Genomic DNA, 27,685 nt, shown 5'->3' with positions numbered 1-27,685 from the left:
AAATTCCCAGAGATGAAAATTTGGTAACTACTGTGTAGCGCTTACTGTGCATGTTAAAAACAAAAAAAAACAGATTCAATTTGTGATGGAGAAAATAAAGCAAATTGTGGAATATCAGGGTCAGCAAATGTATGTCGACTATTGCTAAGGTTATGTGATGAGGTAATTGGTGTCTTCCTCTTCTATTGAAGGCATGGTTGCATACGACTGGCTTCGCCGAGGAGTATTGACATACTGTGGGCAAGCAGCAGTTCTCAAGTCAGGGTAAGACAATCTATTGTAATGCCTTGGGGATCTTGGCTGAAAAACAGAACGGTTGTCCTGGAACACACAAAAAAAAAGAGATACTGGGATTAGAACAAACAATGATGACGACAATACTACGGACAGATGTCACATCTTCCATTTTCATGTACTACAAAGCACGTCAATACATTCTGCCATCTTTGAACAAAATGGTGTAGTTGTCATAGAAACGTGGTGATGCAAACATGAAAAGCATATGACTTACACTATTGATAGAAAAGTTATTTGGTCCATTTTCCTGTTTACTCGGTGCATGGAAGACACATAACATTGCCCACATTGGCAGCATTATCTTAAAAATCTGCAATAAACCATAAATGGTACTATTTAGGCATTTCTGCACCCCTAGGTTGATTACTAACAACAAGTCATTGAAAATGACACAGTCCCCGTTAAATTTTTGAAAGTTCTCTTTGTGCTCGTCATATTAAAGCGGAGGGGTTGTCGCGAGTGTGTCCTTGAAACTTGAGTCCCAAGTGGCAAATACAACAGATTTACATCAAAATCATACACGTCTTGCGTGACAACCCCTCCGGTTTATAGCAAAGAAAACCTAGATCACAAGTGAAAGTAAAACAAATTGAGGTGCATGGCAGAGCGGGGACTAATAACAGCGAGAGCTGAATCCCGTCTAGTGAGGTCATGAGGATGCAAGTGTCTTGTTTTGTTCTTAATAGAATAATATTTATTGGAAATTTATAAATATATATAGTATATATACAGTATATTTTAAAGGACGATGGTTGCCACACATTTTGTGTTCAAATTTCGCGTAAACAAAAATGTATTTTACACACGATGTGTAAGTTGCCATGAGCCCCATAGCTCAAATTTAACAGGGTGCGGCGCGATGACCACCACTCTTTACCTTGTTGTGCCATTTGTTTACAAATAATAGTCACAAATACTTACGTTTACAAAAGCATAAACAGCTGTGTAGACGGACTGCATGTTATTCTGAAATGTATAATAATCCCACACAAATAAGATACATTTTGGTAAGACTTATTATCTTATCATATTATTGCTATGTATCATATTGCTATAATTCAAAGGGAATCTATGCATATTCCGTTTTGTAATAAATCAGTTGATTTTGTATTGTAGGTCCCCTTTGAATGTTTTCAAAATGTTTGTAAAATATTAAAAACGCATTCTTCATGCATTCATTCATAATAACACATAATGGACAAAATTCATTCAAGATATCTCTGAGGGGGAAACGGATGTGTATTCAACTTGAAAAACCTTAAAAACAAAGCTTATGAAAGACTGATAACATCACCCCCTCCTCTTTCTCCCCCTTTCTGTCTCGACCACATAGCTTAATAATGTAGTAGTGTGGACAATTTAAAGGCATCTATTTGTTGACCAATGATGTGGTGCAAAATTATACACCATTATTTTGAAAACTTGGCAAATTACGACATTATACAAAGATTGTATTTCCCAGCATTTTTTTACTTACAAAAATATCACTACAGCCTCTTTCTTCAGTCCCCACTGTGAAAATAAAATTCAGAATTTAAAACTTGTAAGATAATTATAATCTTAGCGTCTTGAACAGCTTGCGTACAAGGATTTATACCATTTAGTATACAATCACATTGTAAATGACCTTTTGGAACCATACACATGACCTTTCTAATGAATTTTAAACTTCCAGGAAAATGGTTGATTTTAAAGCAGTGTAAATTTTATTGGGGTTTATATCCAGATTTTGCTCTCATATATTTTGTTAGGATTTTTGATAAATTTAAGAGGACAAAAAAAACAACTGGATAATAGACAATGATCAAAGAGAATAAACTACTGTGGAATACTTTATTTTCACTGGAATTGATTTTCGCTGAAAAGGCTTTTTGGGCGTTTCGCTTGGAATTTATTTTCACTGGATTTTATTTTCACGGAATCATCCCTTCAGCGAAAATAGTGAAAATAAATTCCAAGCGAAAATAAAGTATTCTACAGTACATCATTAGTTAATATACGGTACTATACTTACAAATGCTCACAGTGATGTCATAGACCAATGTTACAAAAGCCGATACTTCAAACACGATGATTAAACTGTGGAAAGAAAGTCACAAGTTAATTTGATATCTGGGTATTTCAGATATTTTAATATTTGAAATCATATCGGATCACATTTGATTGGGCCCAGAGTAAAAAAAAAACCTGTAAAACCATTTATTTTTATTGACATTTAATTTCACTATTTTGATGTTTTGAGAGTATTCACTGAGTTTTGATTCACGAATTTGACTAGGAAGCAATGGGTTATATTGTTATTTTACATGTACATGTAGATTTAATTTAGCGAATTTTACTTATCAGCAAAAATAGCGAAGGGAATAATTAATGCATTTACAGTATTCATGTTTCTTGTCATTACACACATTAGTAAATATCATCACGAATTAGATTTAATTTTTTAAAGGTTTGTGCCAATAAACAATAAAAAAATCCAAGTTTTATAAAAATCTAGATAAAAGTATATTTTTATGACAGTTTTAGAATTTGCATGCAAACATCAACTTAGGAAAACAAATTGACCTAAATTCTTATTTTTGGAGAAACTTATATATAGGATAATTTGTCAAACAAACAGTACAACAAAATTTAGGTAAAAACATTGTCACCAAAAAATAATTATTTGAAGAGATTTCATTTGATCCAATCTTGCCTAAAAATTGACAGAGTTATATTATTATTTTTTTTTCAAAATGAACTACAGTGACAGAAAAAGTAAAATCATGAAGTTAAAAAATCAAAAAAAAAAAATCAAAATCTCACCCCCAGAGGTCTCTCTTCTGTGCGTTTCTGGCTGAGTCAAGCTGTCTAACCTCGTTCAATTTTCTTGTAATAACAATACCAGCCACAAAGAAAACTTGAACAACTACAAACTCTACTGTTGAGAGCATCAACCAATACGGTTCTAAGAAAAAAAAATTAAAATAACAATTTAATTAAGATGAATTGAATTATTATACAGATACCAAAAACAATAACATTTACTACTGTAAAATACTTTATTTTCGCTTGGAAATAATTTTCGCTATTTTCACTGAAGGAATAATACAGTGGAAATAAAATCCAGCGAATATACCTTTTTTCCTATATTTTACATTCAACTTTGGGCCGTAAAAAGATAACGATATGGCTAGCATGAAAGTATTGCAAAGTATTCAGCAAGGCATTATGGGATTGTATTAATTGACAAGCAGCAATGGCCTTTGTGCATAAATTGTAGTAATCTTACAGTCGTATAAGTGAAATGACTCAGTATTTTAATGTATATTTAAAGAACTTTGTTTGACATTTCATCTAGATAGAAAAGCTGATTTATCGTGAATTTTGATTGGATTTAAAATAACATAGATTAAGCATTCCAATAAATAAAATTCACTTTTTCTCTTTATTCTGTTCAGCATTAAACTGAAAAAAATGCAAACTCGTTGTCTTAGAAACTGTAAATATGATGAGGTTATTTCGAGAATACTGCAAAGTATACACAAATCTTACATGGTTGATGCCACCAAGTGCTTATCATCTGTGTCGAATGATGTGTTTAATTTCCCATATGCTATTGCTGCGACTTATGTAGACAAGAAAAAGCCTTGTAATAATTTGAAGCAAATGAGACGACAAATCTCCCACGACAAATCTCCCACCACATACTAATATGTTGGAAGAAGTGCCAATATAATTCACTTGTTTATACAATCAGTACTTGTGTTGCAGTATGACGAGAGATTCGGGTGAGGTGAATCAATTTCAAGAATTACCACATTTTGAGAGTTACTTACGTAAACATTCAATCCAACTGTTTTTAGTTAACACTATAGCCATTATAGTTACAACAGTGAAATATACAAAATTCATCAGCAGAAATGGTTCAAGAACTCTGAAACAAAACAAAGAAGGAAAATGAGTATACAGGACAAAGTTTTATATAGCGCCCTCAACATGCTAGCATTAATAAACTTTTGTTTCTGGGCAATGTGATAGAATGTCTATATTGTGGCTGTGATAATAACAGACAGACGATTACTGGTATTATGAGTGGACATACAACTGCAGATGTTGATGCAAATAAGGATGAGCGACCTCACTGGCACATAACGTGGTTGTATTGCTGACAATAAGAACAATACAATGAAATCAATTGGAGAACAGATTATAGATTTTGGTTTCTGTGTTTAATAAGTATGATAAAATGAATAGTGATGGAGGAATAATTGAACAAATAATTAATACAGAAGATAGTTCATATATTCGTTGACCCACAGGGGTAATTATTGTCCCACCTTGGTCAATAATTTTTTTGCGGGGTCAACAAAACTGACCACTGACCTCCATCTCAGTTGAAAGTTTCCTCTCTGAGTAAATCTCAATAACCTTCCTAAGTGGCAGTGCAGAGAAATCTCAAGTAAGCAAGAAGCAAGGGTACAAAGGTCACTCACCTCCGTATCAGTCGTTCTTTCTTCAGCAACCTAGCTGTATGGCTTAAGTAAAAATGGATGACCATAATAAATTGGACAAGTTTTAAATACTGTATTGAAAAATCGATCTGTGTGTAGTCGTGGGCGTACACCCAGTGAACCGTGCTGTAAAACAAAGATGAAGAATTTGTGTGTAAGGATTTCATTACTAGAAGATGTAATGTGGTTAATGTGGTCATTACCAGACTAACAAGGAACTTTTGGGGATAACGAATCATTATCAGTTTTTTCAATAATTTTCCATAAAATTAAAAATGACTAATGTTTTCATTTTTAACTTTAGAAAGAGTTTAATAACATGGCAAAAATGTGGCTATAATATTGAAAGTGCCAGGCTGATCACCATTAGAAAGGGGGGAGCATGCATATTAGAGCTCCAAGTTGTAGGTTTTCTAACCAAACAAATACTTATCTAATAAGTCATGTATTCTCTCCCCAAACACATCAAAAATATTTATTTAAAGTCACACTAAAAGCTGATCTTCTTAGTGTATAAAATATGTACAGTTATTATCATTATTATCTCTATTTACTTACTTATTTATTTACTTAATTACTTATTTATTTATTTTCTCATTCTTATTTTATCTAATCATCGTTAATGTTTGTCACTTTCACAGATATGGAATTACATTTTCGGTGTATTGATTCAGTGAGTGGTTGAAACAAGAGAAGCCCAGAATCCTCATTTTCAATTATTCAGCAAAGTTTTTCATCGAATCTCCAACCACTATTGTTTATTTATAACAAATTTTAAGCAACCATAAATAGTTGCTACAACAAAAAACATCAAGTTGCTTCATAACCACTTGAGCCACATACTTTATTTTTAGATCCTGCCTGATTAATAGAGTGAGTAATTTAACATCATTTATAGATCTCTGAATGGGAACAATTTTGTCAACAAGACATGTTCAGCGACATTGCAGACAGGGAAAAATTTGAAACAATGATTTATTACCACAAAAATAGAAGTAATCTGCCTAAATATCAAATTTCCAGACAAATTTATATTCAAAAATTACAAGATTTTGAAACAAAGGAAAATCTCATTTTCATGGAGACTAGTATTATTTTTTTTTTTCGTTCAAACCATAAAAAAAGTTAGTTTCTAAATTTATTCAAATTAATTTACTTGTTTATTTACTACTACAACCTGTTAATAAAACAATATCCTTATTAGTCAGCCAGTGCCTGACACTTCTACATGTATTGACTCCTAACAGACTCACCATAATAAACATTCTATTAACGCACAGTAAAATATAGCATACTGGTGATACAGCTTATGGTGTCCTAAGTGTAGGCGTAATAACTGTTGAGAAAACAGAATACAAATTGTGAAATATGTCTGTACATTGATTGTCATACAAATTTGTTTATTTGCACAGAAATCTTTATCAGATGAACAAATTTAAGTAAACTGACACACCCTTTTGAAATATCCAAACACAGAGATCTTAAATTTTTCATTATTCGATTACTGGACAATAACACAATATAATATCTAAAGTTAAATTATATTTTTTATGTTTTTTTTTTTTTTCTTAGGTATTTCACAAAAACATGAAAAATTATAAGATAGTCTCACATCACATGGTATATGTTCTGAATAATGCTAGTTTCTACGTATAAAACATAACTGTAGAACATGTATAAGTTACCTTGGCAACACAAATAAATGCTGTGACAGTAATAAACAAAGACAGCGTACCATTTCTGAAATCAAACAATAACAACAAGTTTATCACTCAGGTCTTGAAGACAATGGACTGTAAGGCTGAAGGACATGCTTGTACTCCACCTTGACCCTACCTTATTTATAACTACAACTGTTTTTTCAATTTTTGTCATTATCAAATTTCACGAATAATTTTACAATAACAAAATCGTGTGCTCATGAAATGCGCCAACATTGTGACAGTCTGGTTTAAATCCATGATATGCACAAAACAAAATAATTCCTAAATTGGTTACATTTCTGTAATTCTGTTAATTGTATTTTCTTTTAGTTTACACGTAATGTAGTTGTCTGTATTTATATTTACGTTTTTTTTTACTATCCAGTACGGCCCGAATTGGTACTTGTAGAGTAACAAAGATATCATTATCATCCTTACCAGCAAATTAACAAAAGTAATTTTCTATGATTGAAACACCATATATAAGGAAAATGAGTCAGCCTTGACAAATATGTATTATATACAGTCGTAAAATATCACAAATTAAAATAGATGCATATCATAGCCTTGTTGTCATAGCCTTGTCCTAGCTCTGCAGGTGCATGGATATCTATAGCACAGGAAGGAGAAGAGACTACGAGAAATAAGCTCAGTTGCTTCACAGTCAATGTACATCAGTGTTAGAAATTCTGGAAATGGCCTGGTGCTTTTGAAAATAGTCCGATATTCCATTCAGTGACTCTAAAAACCGAATTTTCAAGTTAACAAACCTTTTGTTTTTTTTTAATCTAATTATTTTGGATTAACACATTCTTCAGGGCTTGAAATTCACATTTTTTCTTTGAAGCGTCATGGGTGAACTCAAAAATTTCAAAAGCTGTTAGCTGCTCAATTAAGTTGGCTATTCCATCAGTAGCTTGGGTACTTTGGCACGCATATAATTATGAATAATACTTTATTATTACATATGTACTGCAGTTTATTTTGATTCGTCCCTGAAATCAAATTCGGTATTTCCACACCTCATATGCAAATGATGTCTGAGAGCAAACAAAGTAGTCCCTTCAGGAGTACCGTTTTTTGAAATATAGCAGAAATAAACAATATTTAGAAATACAATATTTTTCTCTTGGGGTACATGAATATACTTGCCGAGTGAAATGAAATTTGAACAACAGTAATGGTACATGTACCTTTAGTCAGTCACTAATTTTGACAAAAACTAATTTGCATATCACCCATGCAATAGTGTTTTCGGTATTTTCACGGTCGATATGCAAAAAAACATGGTATTTCCATTGGCTACCGAACTATTTTTATTTTGTAAACACATTTTCGTCTGCTATTTTTGTCCGGTTCAAATCGTCAGGCAACATTTTTGGCGTGTTAGGTGTACATCACATGGAATACTACGATTGGGAGAACTTAAGGTATGTTGACCACCTGGAAACTGAGTTTTATAAACCTTGAAGGGCGCTCGGAAGATCCACCAGCAGTGAAATCAGCGATTACTTTGCTGGCGACGTTGCGGCGTTACTCAGTTCCAAATAAAAATTACCAACGCCAAAAGAGCAACATCTTAACCGGTAACCAAGACTCAGTCAATCCACGACCAGCAAGCAACATCACACACGAAGTTGTAGTGTGCAGCTCAGCGACAACCGCTGTCAACGAAAGTCAACCCATCAGTGGAGTACCGCAGTTGCACGGCATGTTTGCCAATGCACAATTCTTTTAACTTAGTATCATAGTCTAGTTCAAGTTCTGGTTCTGTCGTGGTCCCAACTAAACACAACGAGTTATTTATTCGGACAGTGACTCAGATTTGACGTCTGATTATTTTAATTTCAAACAAACAGTGACACTCGTTCTCCGGGCGCGTTCTACACTGACATGCGCTGCTAGGGCGTAACACCATATTGGAACATATAAATGGGCAATGGGGTTCCCGACCTAAATTCCATCCCGGTTTGTTGCACGTTCTTTCCTTAATATGAAATAATCAAATATGGAACATATGTACAATAACAGAACCCCACACCCTGCCCGTGGCTTTCGTTGCGTATGGAAGTTATTTTTACTCGAGATGCAGTGTATTCTGCTGTACTTTCACTCGCTTCGCTTGTGAAAGTACGGCCACAGGATACACCGCATCACTCGTGAAAATAACTTCCATACGCAACGAAAGCCACGGGCAGGGTGTGGGGTTCTATCATATTATTTCGCAATTTTATTTGAACATTTTTAAAAGTTTAGTTACACTACCAAGTTCAAAAATGATAGCCCTAGCACAAGAATCGATAGTGGTTAAGACTACAGCTAATTTTGAGACGTGATTGTTGAATTGTAATTTAAGTGCTTAATTTTTACTATTAACCCAAAAAGAAATGTTGAATTTTTCAAAATATATATAATTATAAATAAAGTAATATAAAGTAATTGTATTTTGTTCTACGGTGAAAATGCATAACGAAAACAATAAGGAGTTGTTTTGCTGTTTTTGAATGTTCACTTCCTTATTTTGAAAAGGGCAATGCACTTTGACCAATCGCCATACAGAAAGTTGAATATAAACAAGTATGTATGTACACGACTGCAAAACAAGTAGTTAACAGCTGTAGACAATGCAAGCGAGAGAATGTGCTGTCTTATATTTCTGCCCTGGTTTAATAATGAAAGACTAGAGGTCGAGTTCTATAAGTGGTTCACCTAACAACACAAAAGAAATTTAAATTTTGCAACAACAAAAATACCACCAAGAATGCCGACTGAAGAAATCACATCTCTTTAATTTTATTTCTGATTTACACAGAAATATTTGTTTTTGTCTTTTCCATACTTTGTACGGTTACTTGTATTTACAGAAGGGACCTAATTTTGACCATGTATCATTTTAAAAATACTGGCAAAACTTGTTGCCATGGAAACAGGCAGAGTAATCTTTTACTAGTATATAAAGGCCCAGGTATACTATAAATACGCTCCTAAACAATAGGGATTATTCCCTTGCTTGTCACGCTGTAGTAAACAGCTCCAGCCAAGCTCCAGTAAAAACACGCTTTCTTGAACTTACATGTCGTGTCAAAGTGGATGCATGTGACTATGAAAATCACAGCAGTGACTGTGTGTAGTATTTATGACAATACATACATTTGTAGCGTACGAGCTGAGATTTTGGCGGATAAAGGTAAAAAACAACGAACCAGGGAAAGGGAAGCGCTACTAATCTTGAATAATTAACTACTGTCAATCAAAGTCACGTGATGTTGGACCGCTGAAACAGGATGCGTCATAGGCTATGCAAGTGATTAACAACACTCATTAGCATAGCCACACCTCCAATTCACACTTGCCCAGGGCAAGTGAATTGGGCCTTTAAGACATCATGAAATCAATGTTTAACTACATAATTATATAAATTCAAATTTTTCATAAACAAACAACACATTTGCAGCATATATACAAGGCAGAATTAGATAAGACAAAAAAAACTGTCAGCACTGAAATAAGCCACTCTCTGATTGGTTTGAATGTTCAATATTAGAGTTTGGTAGTCAATCAGATACAATCTTATTAGTAGCTATATATATTTGAGCCACACGTGTATATGTTGCTATGAGTAGCATGGGACCCATGTCAAATGTATGCAGTTATGATGTGGACTGCCCTTTAACCATATTGTTAAGACTTACCGGATACAAGCGACCGCATCAAAATCACAGAAACATCCTTTCAGAGTTACATCAACCACAATTGTGGGTGTAGTGTTGTTATTAATCATGGATGGAGAAACAGTGTTATCATCTTCAAGACTATTTACAAGCATCTTGGTGGCTGCACACCATTCTTCATGGCCACGTTTTCTTTACATGATGGCCAGACAGGACCAGAACCTGTATGAAACATTAAAAGTTTGTTTAAAATATAACGTTTTTTAAATAAATGCATTCCTTGTATGAGACCGGCAAATTCAAACATGATACGTTATAGCACTTGTAGCACTTGAAACCAGCATAAACATTTCAAGCAAAGAACGTTTAACATTCGGGACATTTTGTAAAATACTTTATTTTCGCTTGGAATTAATTTTCGCTATTTTCGCTGAAGGAATGATTCAGTGAAAATAAAATCCAGCGAATATACCTTTTTTCCTATAATTTACATTCAATTCATCAAAAATCAGTGAAAATAAATTCTATACAAAACATCCAAAATGTCTTTTCAGCGAAAATTAAATCCAGCTAAAATAAAGTATTTTACAGTACATGTATATTTATAGGAAGTGCTGTGGAAGCTACTACATGTATATGTCTATTTCGCCAAGATGCAAGATGTCAAGAAGACTATGTAAAAATTTGCAATTATATTGATAATCATGTTTTTGGAGTGATTTAATCAAATTACCCGAAAATAAATCTACAAGTTTGCCAAGTATATGGATTATATAATACGAGTTTCTACTACATTTCATATGCAATGTACAATATACAGTCAAATGTTTTCATTTCATGAGAGTCGTGCAAGCGAGTAAAAGTGAAAATTTCCCGGGTAATCACAAATGCCATAAAATCCTGATGTCGCAAAAACTTGTAGCATCAAAAAATGAACAGTATACAGTAGGTTATAATTATGTAGACATACTCTGTATGCACGTATGTGTACAAAAAGATTTATTCATGCTACAGAAAATACAGATATATCAGTTTTCTCACCGAAAAAATAGCATCACGATGTGACTTATTTTTCAGAACATGTTACTGGTAATTGCCTCAATTGTATTCATATGCTCCAAGTGAGCAACACTGCTTATTCAAAATTAAAGAGCAGGGGACTTCTACTTTATAATGCTCTGGGAAGAGCTTGACTGTACAGATTGTGTACGAACTTTGGATTATTATTTCTAGTGGTATGCAAGCATTATACATCACTAGTGTATTTATAAACAAATGAATCAAACAATCCAAAGTTATGTTTATTCGTATTGACATAAATTGCTTGATTAATGAACAACTCTGTTTCCCTTGGGAAAGTCGCATAAAATTCAAAAACTTCCACATGCTTTTAATGTGAGACACAGGTTGAATGACTTTATTATGCTGGGACACTAATACTGCCGGGAAAAACCCTGAAATGTTGTCGCAGTAAAGATGTCATTGTTCTAATGAAAGAAAGCCAGTGACCTTTGTGGAATGCGGTGATCACAAAATCCATTAAATCCGAGGATATATGTATAGGTACCCAGTGTTGTGAAAGTTGTAGACCCCCCAGTATTATCGTAGTCACAGGACTAAAATAAATGGGATGTTGTGGTAGGCACACCTCTGTCATTAAGGTAGTTCACCTTATCAAAAAGATGAACAAGTAGCCTCTCAAGCTGAGATAGCTCCACTGTAAGCAATGCCCATTTCGATTAGAGAATTGATATCATCACAAAATGAACAAATCTGAGAGTGGTCCATTTGTACGATCATTGTTCCTTACCTGCCGAAAACAGCACAGAATGTCAGCTAATTTGCATAACAATATAATATGTTAATCCTCTCTATTGTATTCATTGTTATGGTAAATGGTCTCTATTGTTTATCAAAAATTAAACAGTTGGAAACTAATGCTTGGGAAGAACCTAGCCTAAACGCAGAAATGTATAATATCATTTTAGCAATCAGACTTGCTTTTTTCAACAAGAAGTCGAAGAATAAAAAGTAGACACGGACACAGACAGGCGACGACAGACAATTACTAATATGATAAGCTCCGCTCCACATAGTTGATAGCGGAGCTAAAAATTGATCACAGTAAATCATTCAAAAAACTGTTGTGTGATGATTCACATATGTGAATGTCCTTCATATTTAAAGTTTTTATGAAGAAAAGAAAGATACGTTTCCAAGAAAACACAAGTAATATAGGTACTCTAAGAAGCAGCCATTTTGGAATATTCCATTCCATGTAAACACATTATTCCATGGACAACTTATACTAATATTCAAAATATGCAGGTATGTAGTCCCCATGACAGTACATATCATTTTTAAACATTTTGAGATATGATGGAATATTTCTGCCATAGCAACCAATCGTAAACTATTCAAAAAACATGTTGTGATTAATTTCTAGTTTGTTCTGTGGAAAACTTTAGTGACCATATATTTTTATTTTAGAATTTTGAACGCTACAGTCATCCAACTCTTCTTGCTGTATTTTTTGAATGGTAGCAAACTACCTTAAATGTAAGTGATAAAGGGAAATGTTTTACTGAAGACGGGAAAAATGTTTATAAGGTTTATGTTTAGTGGATTAAATATTGTACGGATAAACATTAATTATTTTAAATTCACTGGTTTGCGAAGGAAACAATACATTCTCTTGTTGAGTTCGATTTATTCTGGGTTTAATCATAGACCTTAGAATGAAATTCTAGACCTTAGAATGAAATTCTAAGGTCTATGGTTTAATTTAGTACATATTGCAACATTTTTGTATTGGGAAAATAAAAGTAATTAAACCCTTCTGAAATTGAGCTTTATGCAGTGATTAGTCTAGGAAACACCCCTTGATAGAGGGGTGTTGTTGGGGGCTAGCCCCCCAAAAACAACTGATGTCTTCAACAACAAATCATTCTCTAATTTCCACAATCTGTTAACACTGAACACTCAAAAACTAGGATCACATCTGCTTTAGGACTTCACTGCTTAAAATAACTCAACAACACACTGAAACATTCAGGCCAGCTGCTTTTGTTTCCAGCGGCCAACATGGTCGCCGATTGGCTACTTGTGCCATCAATCAATTTGTTTTTGTATTTAAATGATAAGCTGACATGCGCTACATTTTTTACATATTTTTTAATAATTTTAATCCATGCAAAATCCTGAAAGTTATGATAATTTGACAAAATAAGTGCACAATAACAAAGTGATTTATTATGTCATGTAACTTGTTATGATAATCACATGCAGTTTAGCTTCAACAAAAACTAATCTTGCATATTTATAGCTATCAATAATTTACTGTGTATTAATATGGTAGCACAATTGTCATTTTGGTTTGGTATCACACAAATTGAAGAACAAAAAAAACGAACAAAAAAAACATGAGAATACAAGTGACAAATTGTGTTTAGAACAGGAATCTGTAATTTTGCACAAATTTGATTTAAAAATTAGCTTCAACTAATTTACTAATACCGGTAGTTACCGTAATTTTGTTTTATTAATTTTCACGAATGTTCGAAGAGTCTTTGAGAGTTATTTGCATATATTTAATTCACCTCTGCCTGTTAAGGGCTGGATATGAAAACAAAACATACAGAGCTTGGCGGAAGACGCCAAAACGGCTATGTAACTATGCAATTCCCAGCATTCAACTCGAGTACAAGACTTGTCAGATTTCAAGACAGGATGAATGTTTATCAAGTACAATAAGATAACAGGGTCAAAGGTCACCATATAACAAAGGGTGTAAATAGAATATTTGTAAGAATCAACACATACTACAGACGTACAAGTGAAGTGGCTTCAAACTTTTGAGATAACGCACAATTTACAGTAACAGCACAAACAGTACAATATTATTATTATTATTATTATTATTATTATTATTATTATTATTATTATTAAATTGGATAAGGAATCAATCAGATGAAATAAAGAGGGTCATAAACCAAATTTGATTCAGTGACTTGATATGCCGAGATGATGAGAACTCATCTACAAAAATGCTTGGGTTAAAGCCGGAGGGTGGCCACCTACACAAGCATGTGAATTGAGTCCCAAGCGACGGTAACAACACACGCTAAAAACGCTCAGGCTCATGGATAGACGCAATGACACGCTACGGCCATCTGACGCATACGCAGGTGACAACACCCCGCTTTAAGCATCTGTATGTTGAGAATATGGAAAATGTTGCATTTGGTATATGATGCATATTACCTTCCTAGTCAAGAATGAGTACACACAGGTAACAATAATAAATAATATACAATGCATCATTGCCCAAATTGCGTTACATCATTGCCCATATTTGAAAAGTTCCATACATTATTGCTCATATTTGGACAGTTCCATACATCATTGCCCATATTTGGACAGTTCCATACATCATTGCCCAAATTGCATTACATCATTGCCCATATTTGGGCATTGCATTGTATCATTGCCCATATTTGGAAAGCGCGTTACATCATTGCCCATATTTGGGCATTGCATTACATCATTTGCCCATATTTGGACACTGCAGATAACAGATGATAGACCATTATTCTTTGACTAATGCGTTCCATTGGCCCTGAATTTGCATAACGATAACATTCTGATTTTTTCAGGCCCGCAACAAGTTAGAAACGCACTTCTAATAGACTGCATACTGTATATGCTATAGAAGTGCATCTCCAATAGAAACGCATACAAACCACAAATTACAGGGACCCACATTGAGAACCTACTCGACTCAAGCAGGAATTGTATCCAATTTGTTAGTGACCAAAACATGGCAGAGGGTATGCATGTTCTGCACATATAATTACTATTTTAATTAACCAATCAGATTGCAACAGTAACATTTTTTGATAAAAATAATACCACGAAAACAAATTATCTCTATTTGTCGTGAAAATTATTTTCATGAAACAGAACATGAGAAATAAACAACGTCAAACAAATTTAATTTATAGAAATGATAAGTTGATTTCAAATAAATTTACTTTTAAAATGTCATGCCTTTGAGTGAGTGTTGAAAATTTTATTTACACAGTAGAGATCAATGCAAGGTGTATGTCAAGGTCATGCGACCTCAATATCCAGGTCAAAGTACTTGCATGTACAAAATAAGTAGGGCAATGAGGCCTGTAATGATAAAATAAAGGGCAATCTTGAACAAAAGAGGTCAGACTCCTTTGCAGTAAACAGGAAAGGTCAATTTACTGAGAGTTAAGTCAAGGCCGAAATTTTTTGATTTGGCGCTCAGATAGTCTGTCAGATTATAAGAACAAGAAAAGCAACATAATTAACTTATAATATAGTAGGTAATTTTTTTTCTCAAGCACGACGATCATCATCGTAACGCTTTACCTTATGCGTGACCACTTGTTATCAGAAAGGTCATTTCAGATCAGTATAACAGAAAAATACATGATAAATTAAAAAAAAAAATATGCAACTTGAAATTGTTAATGACGTAAATTGCTGTGGTTTTATATTTTGGGAGACATTTGTAACTTTTCACAAAGTTGCTCCGACTCCCAAGAAAAATTTATTTTTATTGCTGGGAAATTTAGAAATTTTCGTTCACTCACGAATATGAATCTTATGAAATCGTGTACATGTGTACAGACGTGCGCAGCCAGTTCAAAAATGTTTAACAGAACAAACAAATTGGGACAGTGAAAACTAACATAATTTTTAGATAAGATTTTTAAATGTTAGACAAAAACTTTACTAAAATAAAGTAACATTATTTGACTAGCTGAATTTACAAATATAGCTGAATAATTTACTTATTTTTATTCACAAAAGGCAGAAGTACTTTGGAAATGCATAGCATTTTATACATTTCCAGCTGCATTTATATTAAATATAGGTCAGGTCATGTCAAAGGGTCAGGAAAGCCGACAAAAAAAATTAATACTTCTTCCTACAGAAAATCTTCACCAAAGGCGCAGTTAAAAAATTAACAGAATTAAAAATAATATTTACGAAGAAAACAAAAATGAAGAATAAGCCTGTAATTTTTTTTTTTTGAGGGGGGGGGGTGATAACTCAGTAAAGATAGTACTGATATGATTACTCAAAACTCCAAAACAACTGTACAAAAACAGTTCTACGCTGTGTGGAAAACAGCCAGTTTACTCACCGATATGGAACAGTCCAGAGAGGTATATTGAGCAGTGAGTTTGTATGTTTAAATGAAGAACTGAAAGAAACACTTGCAGATCACACCACAGTCTTTCCTTGCCCTTTCAACTCAATGATACACAATGATTCGGGTGGGTGGAGCTCCTATCTAATTAGTATTCAAATATTGACTCAATTGGGCTATTCCATTTTGTGAATGGGTAAACAAGTCAAAGAACATGCTCATTTTGAAGTTTAATCTACTCTTCCAAATTTGTGTTTACTTTATTGAGTCAGATAGTCTGGAGATAACACCCTTGTCACTGAGATGTAATTTAACACAAAATTTTAAAATCAAAAAATAAATGAATTTCAGTTACGTGACCTAATTTAAGAATTACTGAAAAAAATTAGTTTCAACACTTTTAATTAATTCAAAATGGCTGACAGAATGAGGAATGAATGAATAGAACTGTGTTATTTACAAATGCATCATTATTATTTTTTAAATAATTTCATCTTCAGCCCTCCTTCAATTATGTCAAGATGCAGACATCCAATCGTTGATAAAAACATTTCAGGACAGAAGCCTCGTCGTGGGGACATCCTTGTTCAAGTCCCAATGTGTACATACGTGACTATCAAGACATCTTCTGATCTGATCAGGTGACATTTAGGAAAGGAAAATTTTGAATCATGTTCCGTTAGCTGTGCCTCATAGCAGCGATGTTAAGCCACTTTCTTCGGATTGAGCCTCCACCGGAAAAAATGACAGCAATGAAAGAAAGGAAGTTAATAATGTATATGATAAGACCAAGAGAAAACAAACAATTGTAGCATCGTGGAAAATCGGAAATTGGATAGCTAATTACGAATGACTAGTGGGAACGCTGAAGTTTTACTGTAAAATATGCCTAGCCTTCTATGGCCCTTTTTCACAGCGAAAATCATCAATAAGATAAGAAAATGTATTTTATTTTGTAATGAGTGTGAAAATATAAAGAAAGGAAACAGGACTGGTAACTTCTCCTAGGATGGGCAACTTTTGAATGTCACTAGTCTTGATGTCAGGAAATAATTTATGGCAAATTTCATACACTGATTTGATTTCACTTTCACATCTGATCGTAGCTACCGGGGTAAGTGGAAATGAAATAAATATTACATTCTGAGAAAAGGATCATCATTAAAAAACACATCATCACAAAAAGAAAATTTAATTAAACTTCAGAAAAGCATATTTTTATTGTAGCTGAGCTATATTATAAGACCAGGACAAGTAAAAATAATATTCATACAACTACCGTATATACTGTAAAATGACTAATTTTCACTGGGTTTAAATTTCACTGATTTACCATTTCATGCATATTCAGTGGGTTTTAAATTCATGGTTTTATCATTTAGATAATGTGTTCTATGCTAAATTTTACATATTAACTGAGTTTTAATTTAGCGCATTTTCCAGTCAGCGAAATAAGCAAAAATTAAAACCCAGTGAATAATTAATCCTTTTACAGTAGTAACAGATTTTCTTTAACAGAATATATAGACATATTGGCAATATACATTTTAGATGAGTGAGTTTAAAACTTAACGCCAAGCCCTGTAAATTATGTGCTATATCCAGCCTATTTTAATTTCCTAACCTAAAAAATATTGAAGAATATAGTGCAGAAAATTGACCAGAAAGTCTGGTGGCGAAAAGGTTAAATTAGCATATATTAGCATATTTAATTACTGTTAACCATTTAATTTTTGCTGCTGCGAATTTTTATGATTTGAAGTTATAAATCATGTCACTCAGAATTTTATTCCCTGCTATAAAATGCCTTGATCTTCGCTTGTTCGTAAAAATTTTCTCTTCTTGGATTAAGTTGTTTACAGTATCATGTGTTTTTCATCTCCTTCGTAGAACACAGTTACTGCTATTGAGGTTGTCATGTACTAATTTATATATACTGTAGAATACTTTATTTTCGCTTGGAATTTATTTTCGCTATTTTCGCTGAAGGGATGATTCCGTGAAAATAAAATCCAGCGAATATACTAATTTTCCTATATTTCATATTTAAACTCATCAAAAATCAGTGAAAATAAATTCCACACAAAACGCCCAAAAAGCCTTTTCAGCGAAAATTAATTCCAGCGAAAATAAAGTATTCCACAGTATATATATATATATATATATAGTTATATAGTATATGTATAGTTCTGCAAATGTATGATGATAAACAAACATCCTGTGTCAATACATGCACCTTGTTAACATTTATTAACATACGTGTATATTACACAGCCAGATCAAGCCATGTACTGTAAAATACATTATTTTCGCTTGGAATTAATTTTCGCTATTTTCGCTGAAAGTATGATTCAGTGAAAATAAAATCCAGGGAATATACCTTTTTTCCTATATTTTACATTCAGCTTTCAAAAATCAGTGAAAATAAATTCCATACAAAACACTTGAAAATTCTTTTCAGCGAAAATTAATTCCAGCTAAAATAAAGTATTTTACAGTATTTGATTCAAGATTCCATATGAACAACACATTTTATTTCAGTTGGAGATGAAAATGTTGAGCAACTCATCAGAACACGATGATAAATGAAATGTTACGCAGTACTGAAATGTACATACCGTTCAGTATTTTTATTTCAAATTGTGCACATGCTCATATTAACATTATTACATGTAAATTATCAAGTATATTTTGTTTGTAACCTGCAACAATTACATTATTCGTGAGACATCTCACTCAGAAACTGTTCGAAAATTGATGAACAATACTGCAATTTTCATAGATTTGTGTTTTTAGCGACTTAGGACGTCATCAAGTTCAACGGCTATCGCCGATTTTAATATGACCCTCCTTATAAAATAACATTTTTAACGTGAACCATTGCCCATTCGATAGTTTGAAATGAACAGCTGTTTTCAGTAACCTGCACATTTTAGGATCATCTTTTTCCTTCTAAATTTACATAACAATTTTTTGTTATAGTGTCCAAGCAATTTTTGAACATTAAACTCAAGAACCTTGTAATTACTAATTTCAATTCATAGCACAATTTACTTCAAAGACTTCTTTTAGGTTTTTTGAATAATATTAATTAAACTACTGGTAATGCAACTTGCATACATGTCTAAAAAGTGTCTTACTAGAGATGACAGATCCACCAGCATCTTTTTCACAAGCACTGGTTAAATATCTGTATCTGCAGTAGTCATAGTTATGCATTTTTAATGAGGTCACATGACCAAATATGGTCATTAAATACATTGATCAGTTCTAGTATGCAATGTCTACAATAAAACATTGAATGAACGTCTTTATCTGCAATATTGCTCCAGATATGACATTTATATGCATTTTTAAAGGTCACATGACCATATATGTATGCATCAAATATGTCGGTAAGATTTAACGTCTTTAATTTAACAAGGTGTGAATTACGACTCCATCAGCCATAGTGCTACCGATATGACTTTGTTCGGAGTAATGTATGAACACTGGTAAATACTAAATCTACATAATTTACAATAAATCAGCAAAAATATCACAGGTATTTTGAGCAGCTCTTCATCCACAGCGGATATCAGTCAATTGCATTCAGGACACTACCATTACACATCATAGCAATCATAATTTTTTAGATTTAATGGCAATAGCATAAACCACAATAAGTTATTCACTGCTAGAGCATATTTTTAGAGGTATGGTACGTCTCAATTATACATGTAGTAGTTATTTTTAAAAGTGATTAGATTTTATATCTAAAAATATGACAAAATATGGTCGCATTCATATTGCGCATCCGCCATCTTATGGGTCCTCCACAAGTTGATTTAGATGATTTAATAAATACACTAAAATTGTATATCCCGTCACAGCTAAACAGGGTTCATCATGGTGGTGGTGGTGGGGGATACTTTTTAAATTATTGCAATTATCACCTAATGAAATTATAGAAACAGGTGGTCTTTATACAAAGATTGATTAATTAATTTTTGAATGAAAATATGACAAGAATTTCTCACTTTAAAGGATCAGTACTAAATCGGTACTAAAAGTATGGTCACTAGTCTTAATAGACATATGGCCTTTAATATGTATTAAGACTCCCCAAAGCTGGTCAGTACAGATCATCTGGCCTTTGCATGCCCTGAAGAATAGGAATTCCATAGAGGACTGAACTTTGGAGCTGAGAGAGCAAATATATGTAATTTCAAGGTAAAATTTTATATAACTGTTTTGTGTATACGGTAGTAATAGTACATGTATAAGGAAAACTATTTAAGAAACTTTTTGGGCATTTCTTTTCATGTATGGTTTGTCATACAGCCATAATTAAACTCTTAACACATTAAGAATGTCTCAATGCGCTTCAAAAATACTTCCAATACAATATCCAACCAAAGTATTTTTATGTTACCCCCGGTAGCTTAAGGTAGCAAGAAGGGAAATTTTCACTTTTTTCTTGATTTTTCAAAAATTGATAAAACGGTTACTTTAGACCTTGATACATCACCCCAGGTTTACAAAAGATCGAAATTGCGAAACAACGTTGCTCAAATTAGTGTTTTAAAACACTAGCAGAAAAGACTACAACTGCCGTTTCGTGGATATTTGCATAGTGTTTATCTTTGGAAGGAATTAAATGATAAAATCTTATCTGTATACTCTGGTGTTGACGATTCTGATATAACGGGTGATAAGCTTCCAGTTGCAAACAATGCGTGTTTATCTAACGTCCATTGTCAGCATTATTGTCAGTCGAGACTTCGTCGGAGAAACATGGTCATACAGTACTCATTTCGCCCAACCTTCCGCTTTTACATCGACCGCTTATCGCTTAATTTCCGACCACGCGGTCTTGTCCGACCGGAAACCGACTGCATTTTAATCGCGTTTTTTTCTTCGCTCGCTCGCTCATTGAAAACATTGACCGCTCACCCAAACACTGAAAACTGGCACATGGGTGGTCGAAATAGTGGTTTTGATAGTAAAGTGTGAAAATTTAGTTATAGCCATAACTATTTGGTGGCCAGTCGATGAACAATTCAAAGTCCTTCAGGGCTGAAAATCATCGACGCTACTCTGGTTTACTTTATTTCACAACTTGCAGAGAAAACTGATTCGCGTGAGCTCTAATGTATCTTAGCCTAGTATTTTCTTTTTGAACTAAGGTCAAATTCCATCAGTTTGTCAAAATATATGTTTTTCAGCGAATAATTTTGAAGCCTGTCACAGCACAAACAACTATGTGAATCGACGCCGGTGATTGGATTGTACGACGACCCTTCAATTAGCGTCAGATATGCTTTGTTACAACATCATTGATTGGCTGAGAGTCACCTGATCGGAGCACGAACTGGGTCACAGAACCATATTTGTCCGTATTATCAACAGGACTTTGCAAAATAACCACACCCACATTTTCAATCTTTTTGAGCGCGGAAGTTGCCAACAAATGTAAAAAAAATCGTGAATTTCATGGATTCGAATAAAATAAAGCAAGCGATTGATAAGGATGATTATTAATATTTTCCCCGATGCTCTTCGAATTTTTATTTTTTGTATTTCAAGGTAAGAAATGGCTAGCTGAAGTTGCATCGTCTTCAATGCGGTTGTTTCACCGCGAACAACTCTAGCTCTGTTTTGGGCATGGTTTAGTTTTGCGATGTAAAATAAAATATATATTAAAATAATAATACTTGATTAATTATTTGGGGTTTCAGCCCACAAATTACGGACATGATCTCCATGAATTACGGTCAATGTTTGTCTTCTCTCGGCTGATTGTCACGGTGTTGATCGACGCCCTTCCTAAACTCAGTATGGAGAAACCAACGGGGATCGACATTCCAAACAAACAATCGAAATTATCAACGAAAGACGAGATTTTTCTAGATATTTACAAACATACTGTCATGACAAACATATGTAAAATTAACAAATACACAAAGAGGTGTAATATTAGGTTTTATTTTAGGCTTAGAAATATTTTCTTTCACTCAGCCCATGCATGTAACTGCCATTTAGCTTTACGGTCCTTCAGCATCGGGGGAAAACAATAATAATTATACAAAACACATTGCGAAGACTCAACAATCAGGAAAAAAAACCCAGACAACCCTGTCGTACTTGTGTTGAAATACATTTTGTATTTCACGTCAGAATATTGTTTAAAATAAAATATTCAGTCCAAGCCAAATCGAGGTCAAAGGTTCAGGTTGCGTGCATATAATTATATATAGTTAAAGCAAAAAGTATTTGAACTTTTGTCAGCTGTTCAACATATATAAAAACCAGAAAGACAATTATAAGACAATGTGAACCTCGGAAATTATTCTGTTAGTCCGAATTTTAAATGCGCGCGAGCGAGCAGGTGGGCGGTGATATTTCGGGGTTTGCGCGGTCGAAAACAAAGCGGAAATTGTCCGGTCGAATTCAACAAGCGGTCGCAAAAGCGAGAGAAAAAGGTGATTGGAAAGCGGAAGCGGGCGGGAGGTTGTGCGAAAGGAGTACTGTAACTTTGCACAACTTTCTTTTAAATCGTTTTATTTTCCAAGTCAATATTCTATTTTACTAATACATTTTTTTTCTAACGCAATGGCGAAGAAAAGAAAGAAAGCGTTGACAGACGAGGCAAAGAAAAATCTGCCACTCAGTGTCGCACTCTGACACACCAATTTTTTTTCAAACATCGGCCATTTTGTTTCACCATGAAAACCGTTTTATTAGATGTCTTATCTGAGACACTTGAAGGATTAGCTTGTTTGTAAACTGTCAGCGTGTACAGTGGGACAGTAATGTTTGTCAGAGGATTATCCCTCGTTGTTTGTTTGCATAACAATGGAAAACCCGAACGTTCCTGGAGTACGGACTCAAATGCCAGCAGTTTTCTTCATTTTTTGCGCTCAAGCTTGAAATTATTCATTATCTGACACTCTTTATGAGTTCTATGATATCAGTGGTTAATATGTTTGGCCATTTTTAGTGTATATTTATAATAATGCAGCAAATCTACAGTGTTTTATTAACCAAAACTGTTTTTCGCGTTTTTCTCGAGTTGAAGTTTTGATCGAGAACGACTCATTGGGACCGCCGCCAAATCAAGTGCGTTCGGACTAGGACATTCAAACTCGCAGTTATCGTTCAAAAGATAATGATGGTGCGAAATATGTCTGGGTTTTTAAAGAAAATGCTTTGTCACAGAATAATAGTCTGTTAAAGGTGCCAAGTATGAAATAATTTGGGGACAAAAAAACAAACCTGCATAGAAATCGGAATAATAGGTCTTTTGATTATCGGAGACGCATTTCAATGGACTTGATTACGGACAATGCATAACTTAAATTTCACCAGGAAATTCCGCAGTGTGCTCTCGCAATCGCGTACTTAGTCATTTTTACAAGGTTCGCCATTTTTGATGTCACGTGATAATTATGTAAACAATGTCTGTCCAGTTTGTGCGAACTTGCACCTCTATACTTAGTCTTTTGATATATATAACCTAAATTACTGTTCTGAACGAGACAACAGACAGAGAATGTTTTATTTAAAAACGTCACAAAACCTTCTCGCTACCTTAAAATTGTATAGAAAAAATGGATTGTTGATTAAAACATTTTTAAAACCAATATACATTGGTTAGGACTACAATGTATTGCAAAAATGATAAATTCTGGGTAGTTTCATTCATAAGCAGGCTTCTACCTTTAAAGCCACAAACAGTTAGCTGTCTTGCCATGATAACACTTCAATGAATAGATGCAGATGTACATTTGAACTGAAGTAATTTATACTTGAATGAAGCGATTTGTTGTTTTTAAAAATTTCATGACATGTGAAGATTACTTTATACCCCAGCTGTAGACACATATTAAAGTCAGAAGTAAAATTTCAAACGGATACAAAGTTCAATTCTGAGCCTACGAATCATTCTGATCGTTATCAAGCTTTTGTAAAATATATATATCTATGCTTTCAGGCAAAGTATTCTATCGTAAAGAATTACGGGTAATATCTGTGGCAAAATCAAAACATTTTTACTATTGCTCATGCAATTATGGCACAAACAATACCCATAATTTCTGAACGTGTGGCTATCAGAAGGTATCAGAAGCGACTATTAAATGATGGTTGACTTTAGGGTTAGGGTTTTACAATAAATACTTCGAGTAGCTGAAATGCCTATGTAGTTATCTAATTCTGGCTAATTTGTGAGTGAGATATATAGTTCCTTTGTTTCAGATTATTCATCGTTTTTTTTAAAGAAATGCTGCAGATGTATAAAGCATATTGCGTACTCTGCACTTCGATTATTGCCTTTTTCAACTCAATTGGTATTTTTTAGTTTAGAAAAATTGTGTTTGTAAACGTGACACAAAGAACCACTGGGCGATGTTCAACATTCTGATTGACTTGGCTGTGACAGAAATTTTGACCCATAATCGAGTATATACTGTAAAATGACTAATTTTCCCTGCGTTTAAATTTTGCTGATTTATCATTTTAGGCATATTCAGTGGGTTTTAAATTCACGGTTTTATCATTTAGATAATGGGTTCTATGCTAAAGTTTACATATTCAGTGGGTTTTAATTTAGCACATTTTCCAGTCAGTGAAATAAGCAAAATTAAAACCCAGTGAATAATTAATCCTTACTCACACCATATCTCGCCTATATCCCACACAGTAAAATAAAAAACATCCGACAAAGGTATGTACATGTAGAATTCTGGAAGTTGAGTGTAACAAATGATAATAGAAAACTGAGAACGTATATAGAGTTTAAGGACTCGTACACTTTTGAACCATATTTGCTCTTATGTAATCTGAAACATAAAATCTTATATTGACTTGTTTCAGAATAAGCAGTCATGTATTAGAAATTGAGAAGGGTAGACATACCCAACCCAAAATACCTTTAGAAGACAGAATCTGTAAGCAATGTTCCCAGATCAAAATTGAAAATGAAGAACATTTCTTCATGGAATGTCTTAGGTACCAAACAGAAAAACAAAAACTATCAATATTCCAGAAGAATTGAAAAGTGATAACCAGATATTTACATATATTATGAGTTCAAGAGAAGACGTATTAATATAAGACAAGTTGGTGAATACTTATACAAAATATTTGAAATCAGAAATAACAATAACTGACATTTTACTTTTACTTTAGTTTTATATGTATTGTGATTTACCGGGGGTATTACTAACATTTTATTGCTGTCAACCAATGGAAATTATTTCTAAGGATGCAATAAATTCATTATTATTATTATTATTATGATGAATGTACGCAATATGGTAAAATACATTTTTATGCATGTAAAAGAAGATATGAACGTGGCCACCACAGTGTGAGCTGAAAGTACAGAGATCAAACGGCATATGACCCCAAGTTATTGCAAAGATGAGTGAGTTGTTGGTGTCATGCAAAATATGTTATACATGTATATGTCTTTCAGGGGTTGTGTTGGTTTGGACTTATTATACGTCCATCATTTCTATTGATTTGATCACCAAGACCGACCTGGTGAAAATAAAGTTCTTTTGTTTTTTCACATGAACTTTTAAAGGGCGCTGGCCATCGTGCAGGCTGTGTTCAAATTTCATGTAAACAGACAATTTATTTTACAAACTTAAATGTGTCGTTATGGTTCTCATATCGAACACAAAGCAACGCAAAGGCCTTTAACAAATTCTATTTCAATATATCTAAAAAAAGATTAGAGATCAACATCAAAATTTCCAAAATTTACTTGATTTGTTTTAAAAAGACTCCCCATTTGGAGCCCATATTGCAATTGATAGAGGGAAGTAAATAATTTCAGTTTTCATGTACAGTAAAACTATTTTTTTTCACTGACATTTAATTTCATTATTTTGATGTTTTGAATCATTTCACTGAGTTTTAATTCAAGTTCATGAACTTGGCAGGGAAAAAAATGAGTCCTTTTGTTATTCTACAAGTTCACATGGATTTAATTTAACAAATTTTACTTATCAATAAAAATGGCGAAATTAAAAACCAGTGTGAATAATTAATGAATTTATCGTACATAATTTATTGTTACCATATTATATCTTAAATATATTTTTTTTTTTCCTGCAGCACTACAACAGCAAAATTAAATCCAGTGAAAATATGTTTTTCTCCAATCATTTGCATGTAATTTATAACATATGTGAGGACCAACGAAAATTGATTCCAGTAAGTAACACTGCACAGACCACCATGACTCTGTTGGGGAAAACTCCCTCGAATGCATGGAGGAACGAACATTACTTACGAATGATGTGCTACACCACACCATCCACAGGAGGGACTGGTGTTCTTATAAAACGGTTAAAGGTCACAGCGACCTCATCTAACCACATTCATTCCCAACGGCCTTGTATGTTGTGTTTATCATCGGTTTGTTTGTAAACATGGCAATGAAATAAAAACAACGAGTTCAGCTGGCGTGTTACTTCCAATAACAGATCATTCTGTGTTATTTCGTTAATTCCGAAAAAATATGTGATGTATAAACAAGTCCGATAGTCGCGGGAAAGGTATACTCGCGTGAATTGGAGAAAGATTGACAGGCTGAGTTGAGCGCATGCCGGACATTACAATGAATGACAACAGTGGCGCGATCATTCCCGGCGACGAGCTACACTACAAACCCTGATCAGCGGCTCGTTCTTTGCGTATTCCAAGACCAAATGGCAGATCTATAAATTAATAAGTCTTGCGTGACCACACAATACTGACTGGACATAAACAGTGTTTCGCAATCGAGTCAAAGAACTTTCGTTATGTGTGTGAATCGAATCGACCTTTAAATCTCACGGACCGGCCTTTGAGCCATTACAAATCGAAAACATTAACAATATTGCTAAAATCGTTAAATACCTGTCTAATTTGATCTCCGGTATTTTCTAGAATCGACGAGGAAATAGCGAATTGTTGATCTGCTGGCAATTTTCTATGGCGTTTCGTTCTTTCGATATAAGAGTTTCGTCGAAATGTAGTACGCCGGCCTCAACCCTGCCTCAATCATAACAAAACACGAGCCAATCACGTGATAGCGCTTACCCAATCATGTAAACAATTCCAATGACGTCACGACAAGGCGTGTCACTTTCTACTCCACAAAGACAACGCTATATTTATTTGCATTCCAATATTATTCCGAAATTATGATTTAGAACTACGCAAAACTGTCACGCCCAAGAGCATGATTGCACACAAATCTTAAATCGATATACAAATTACGACAATAAAGAAAACGCACATAGTTGATTGCCGGGACTGACCGATGTCATCATTCCTACGAGAAAAACCACCAATCAG

At 33.7% G+C, this 27,685-nt stretch overlaps 1 protein-coding gene across 2 annotated transcripts; it reads right to left on the bottom strand.

The window, feature by feature from the left end:
• LOC100378665 (uncharacterized) lies at positions 1-27,395 on the bottom strand. 2 transcript variants are annotated; one of them, XM_085506513.1, is made up of 12 exons: positions 27,245-27,395; positions 10,186-10,386; positions 6,476-6,530; positions 6,044-6,126; positions 4,773-4,916; positions 4,116-4,213; positions 3,103-3,244; positions 2,312-2,376; positions 1,775-1,809; positions 1,219-1,263; positions 512-607; positions 1-321 (listed from the first exon to the last, which is right to left on the bottom strand). In XM_085506513.1, exons 2-12 carry the CDS (start codon positions 10,317-10,319, stop codon positions 151-153), a joined length of 1,068 nt encoding a protein of 355 aa, XP_085362639.1. In that variant the 5' UTR covers positions 10,320-10,386; positions 27,245-27,395; the 3' UTR covers positions 1-150. The 2 variants fall into 2 exon arrangements, with proteins under 2 accessions (XP_085362639.1, XP_085362640.1); XM_085506514.1 differs by lacking the exon at positions 27,245-27,395 and adding an exon at positions 16,346-16,415.
• Positions 27,396-27,685: the final 290 nt, after the last annotated feature.

The sequence above is a fragment of the Saccoglossus kowalevskii genome, chromosome 12 (assembly GCF_978046115.1).
Source record: "Saccoglossus kowalevskii chromosome 12, keSacKowa6.1, whole genome shotgun sequence".
In the NCBI taxonomy this organism is placed as follows: Eukaryota; Metazoa; Hemichordata; class Enteropneusta; family Harrimaniidae; genus Saccoglossus; species Saccoglossus kowalevskii.
Note: the sequence above shows the minus strand (reverse complement) of the source record. Positions and strands in the feature narration are given on the sequence as shown.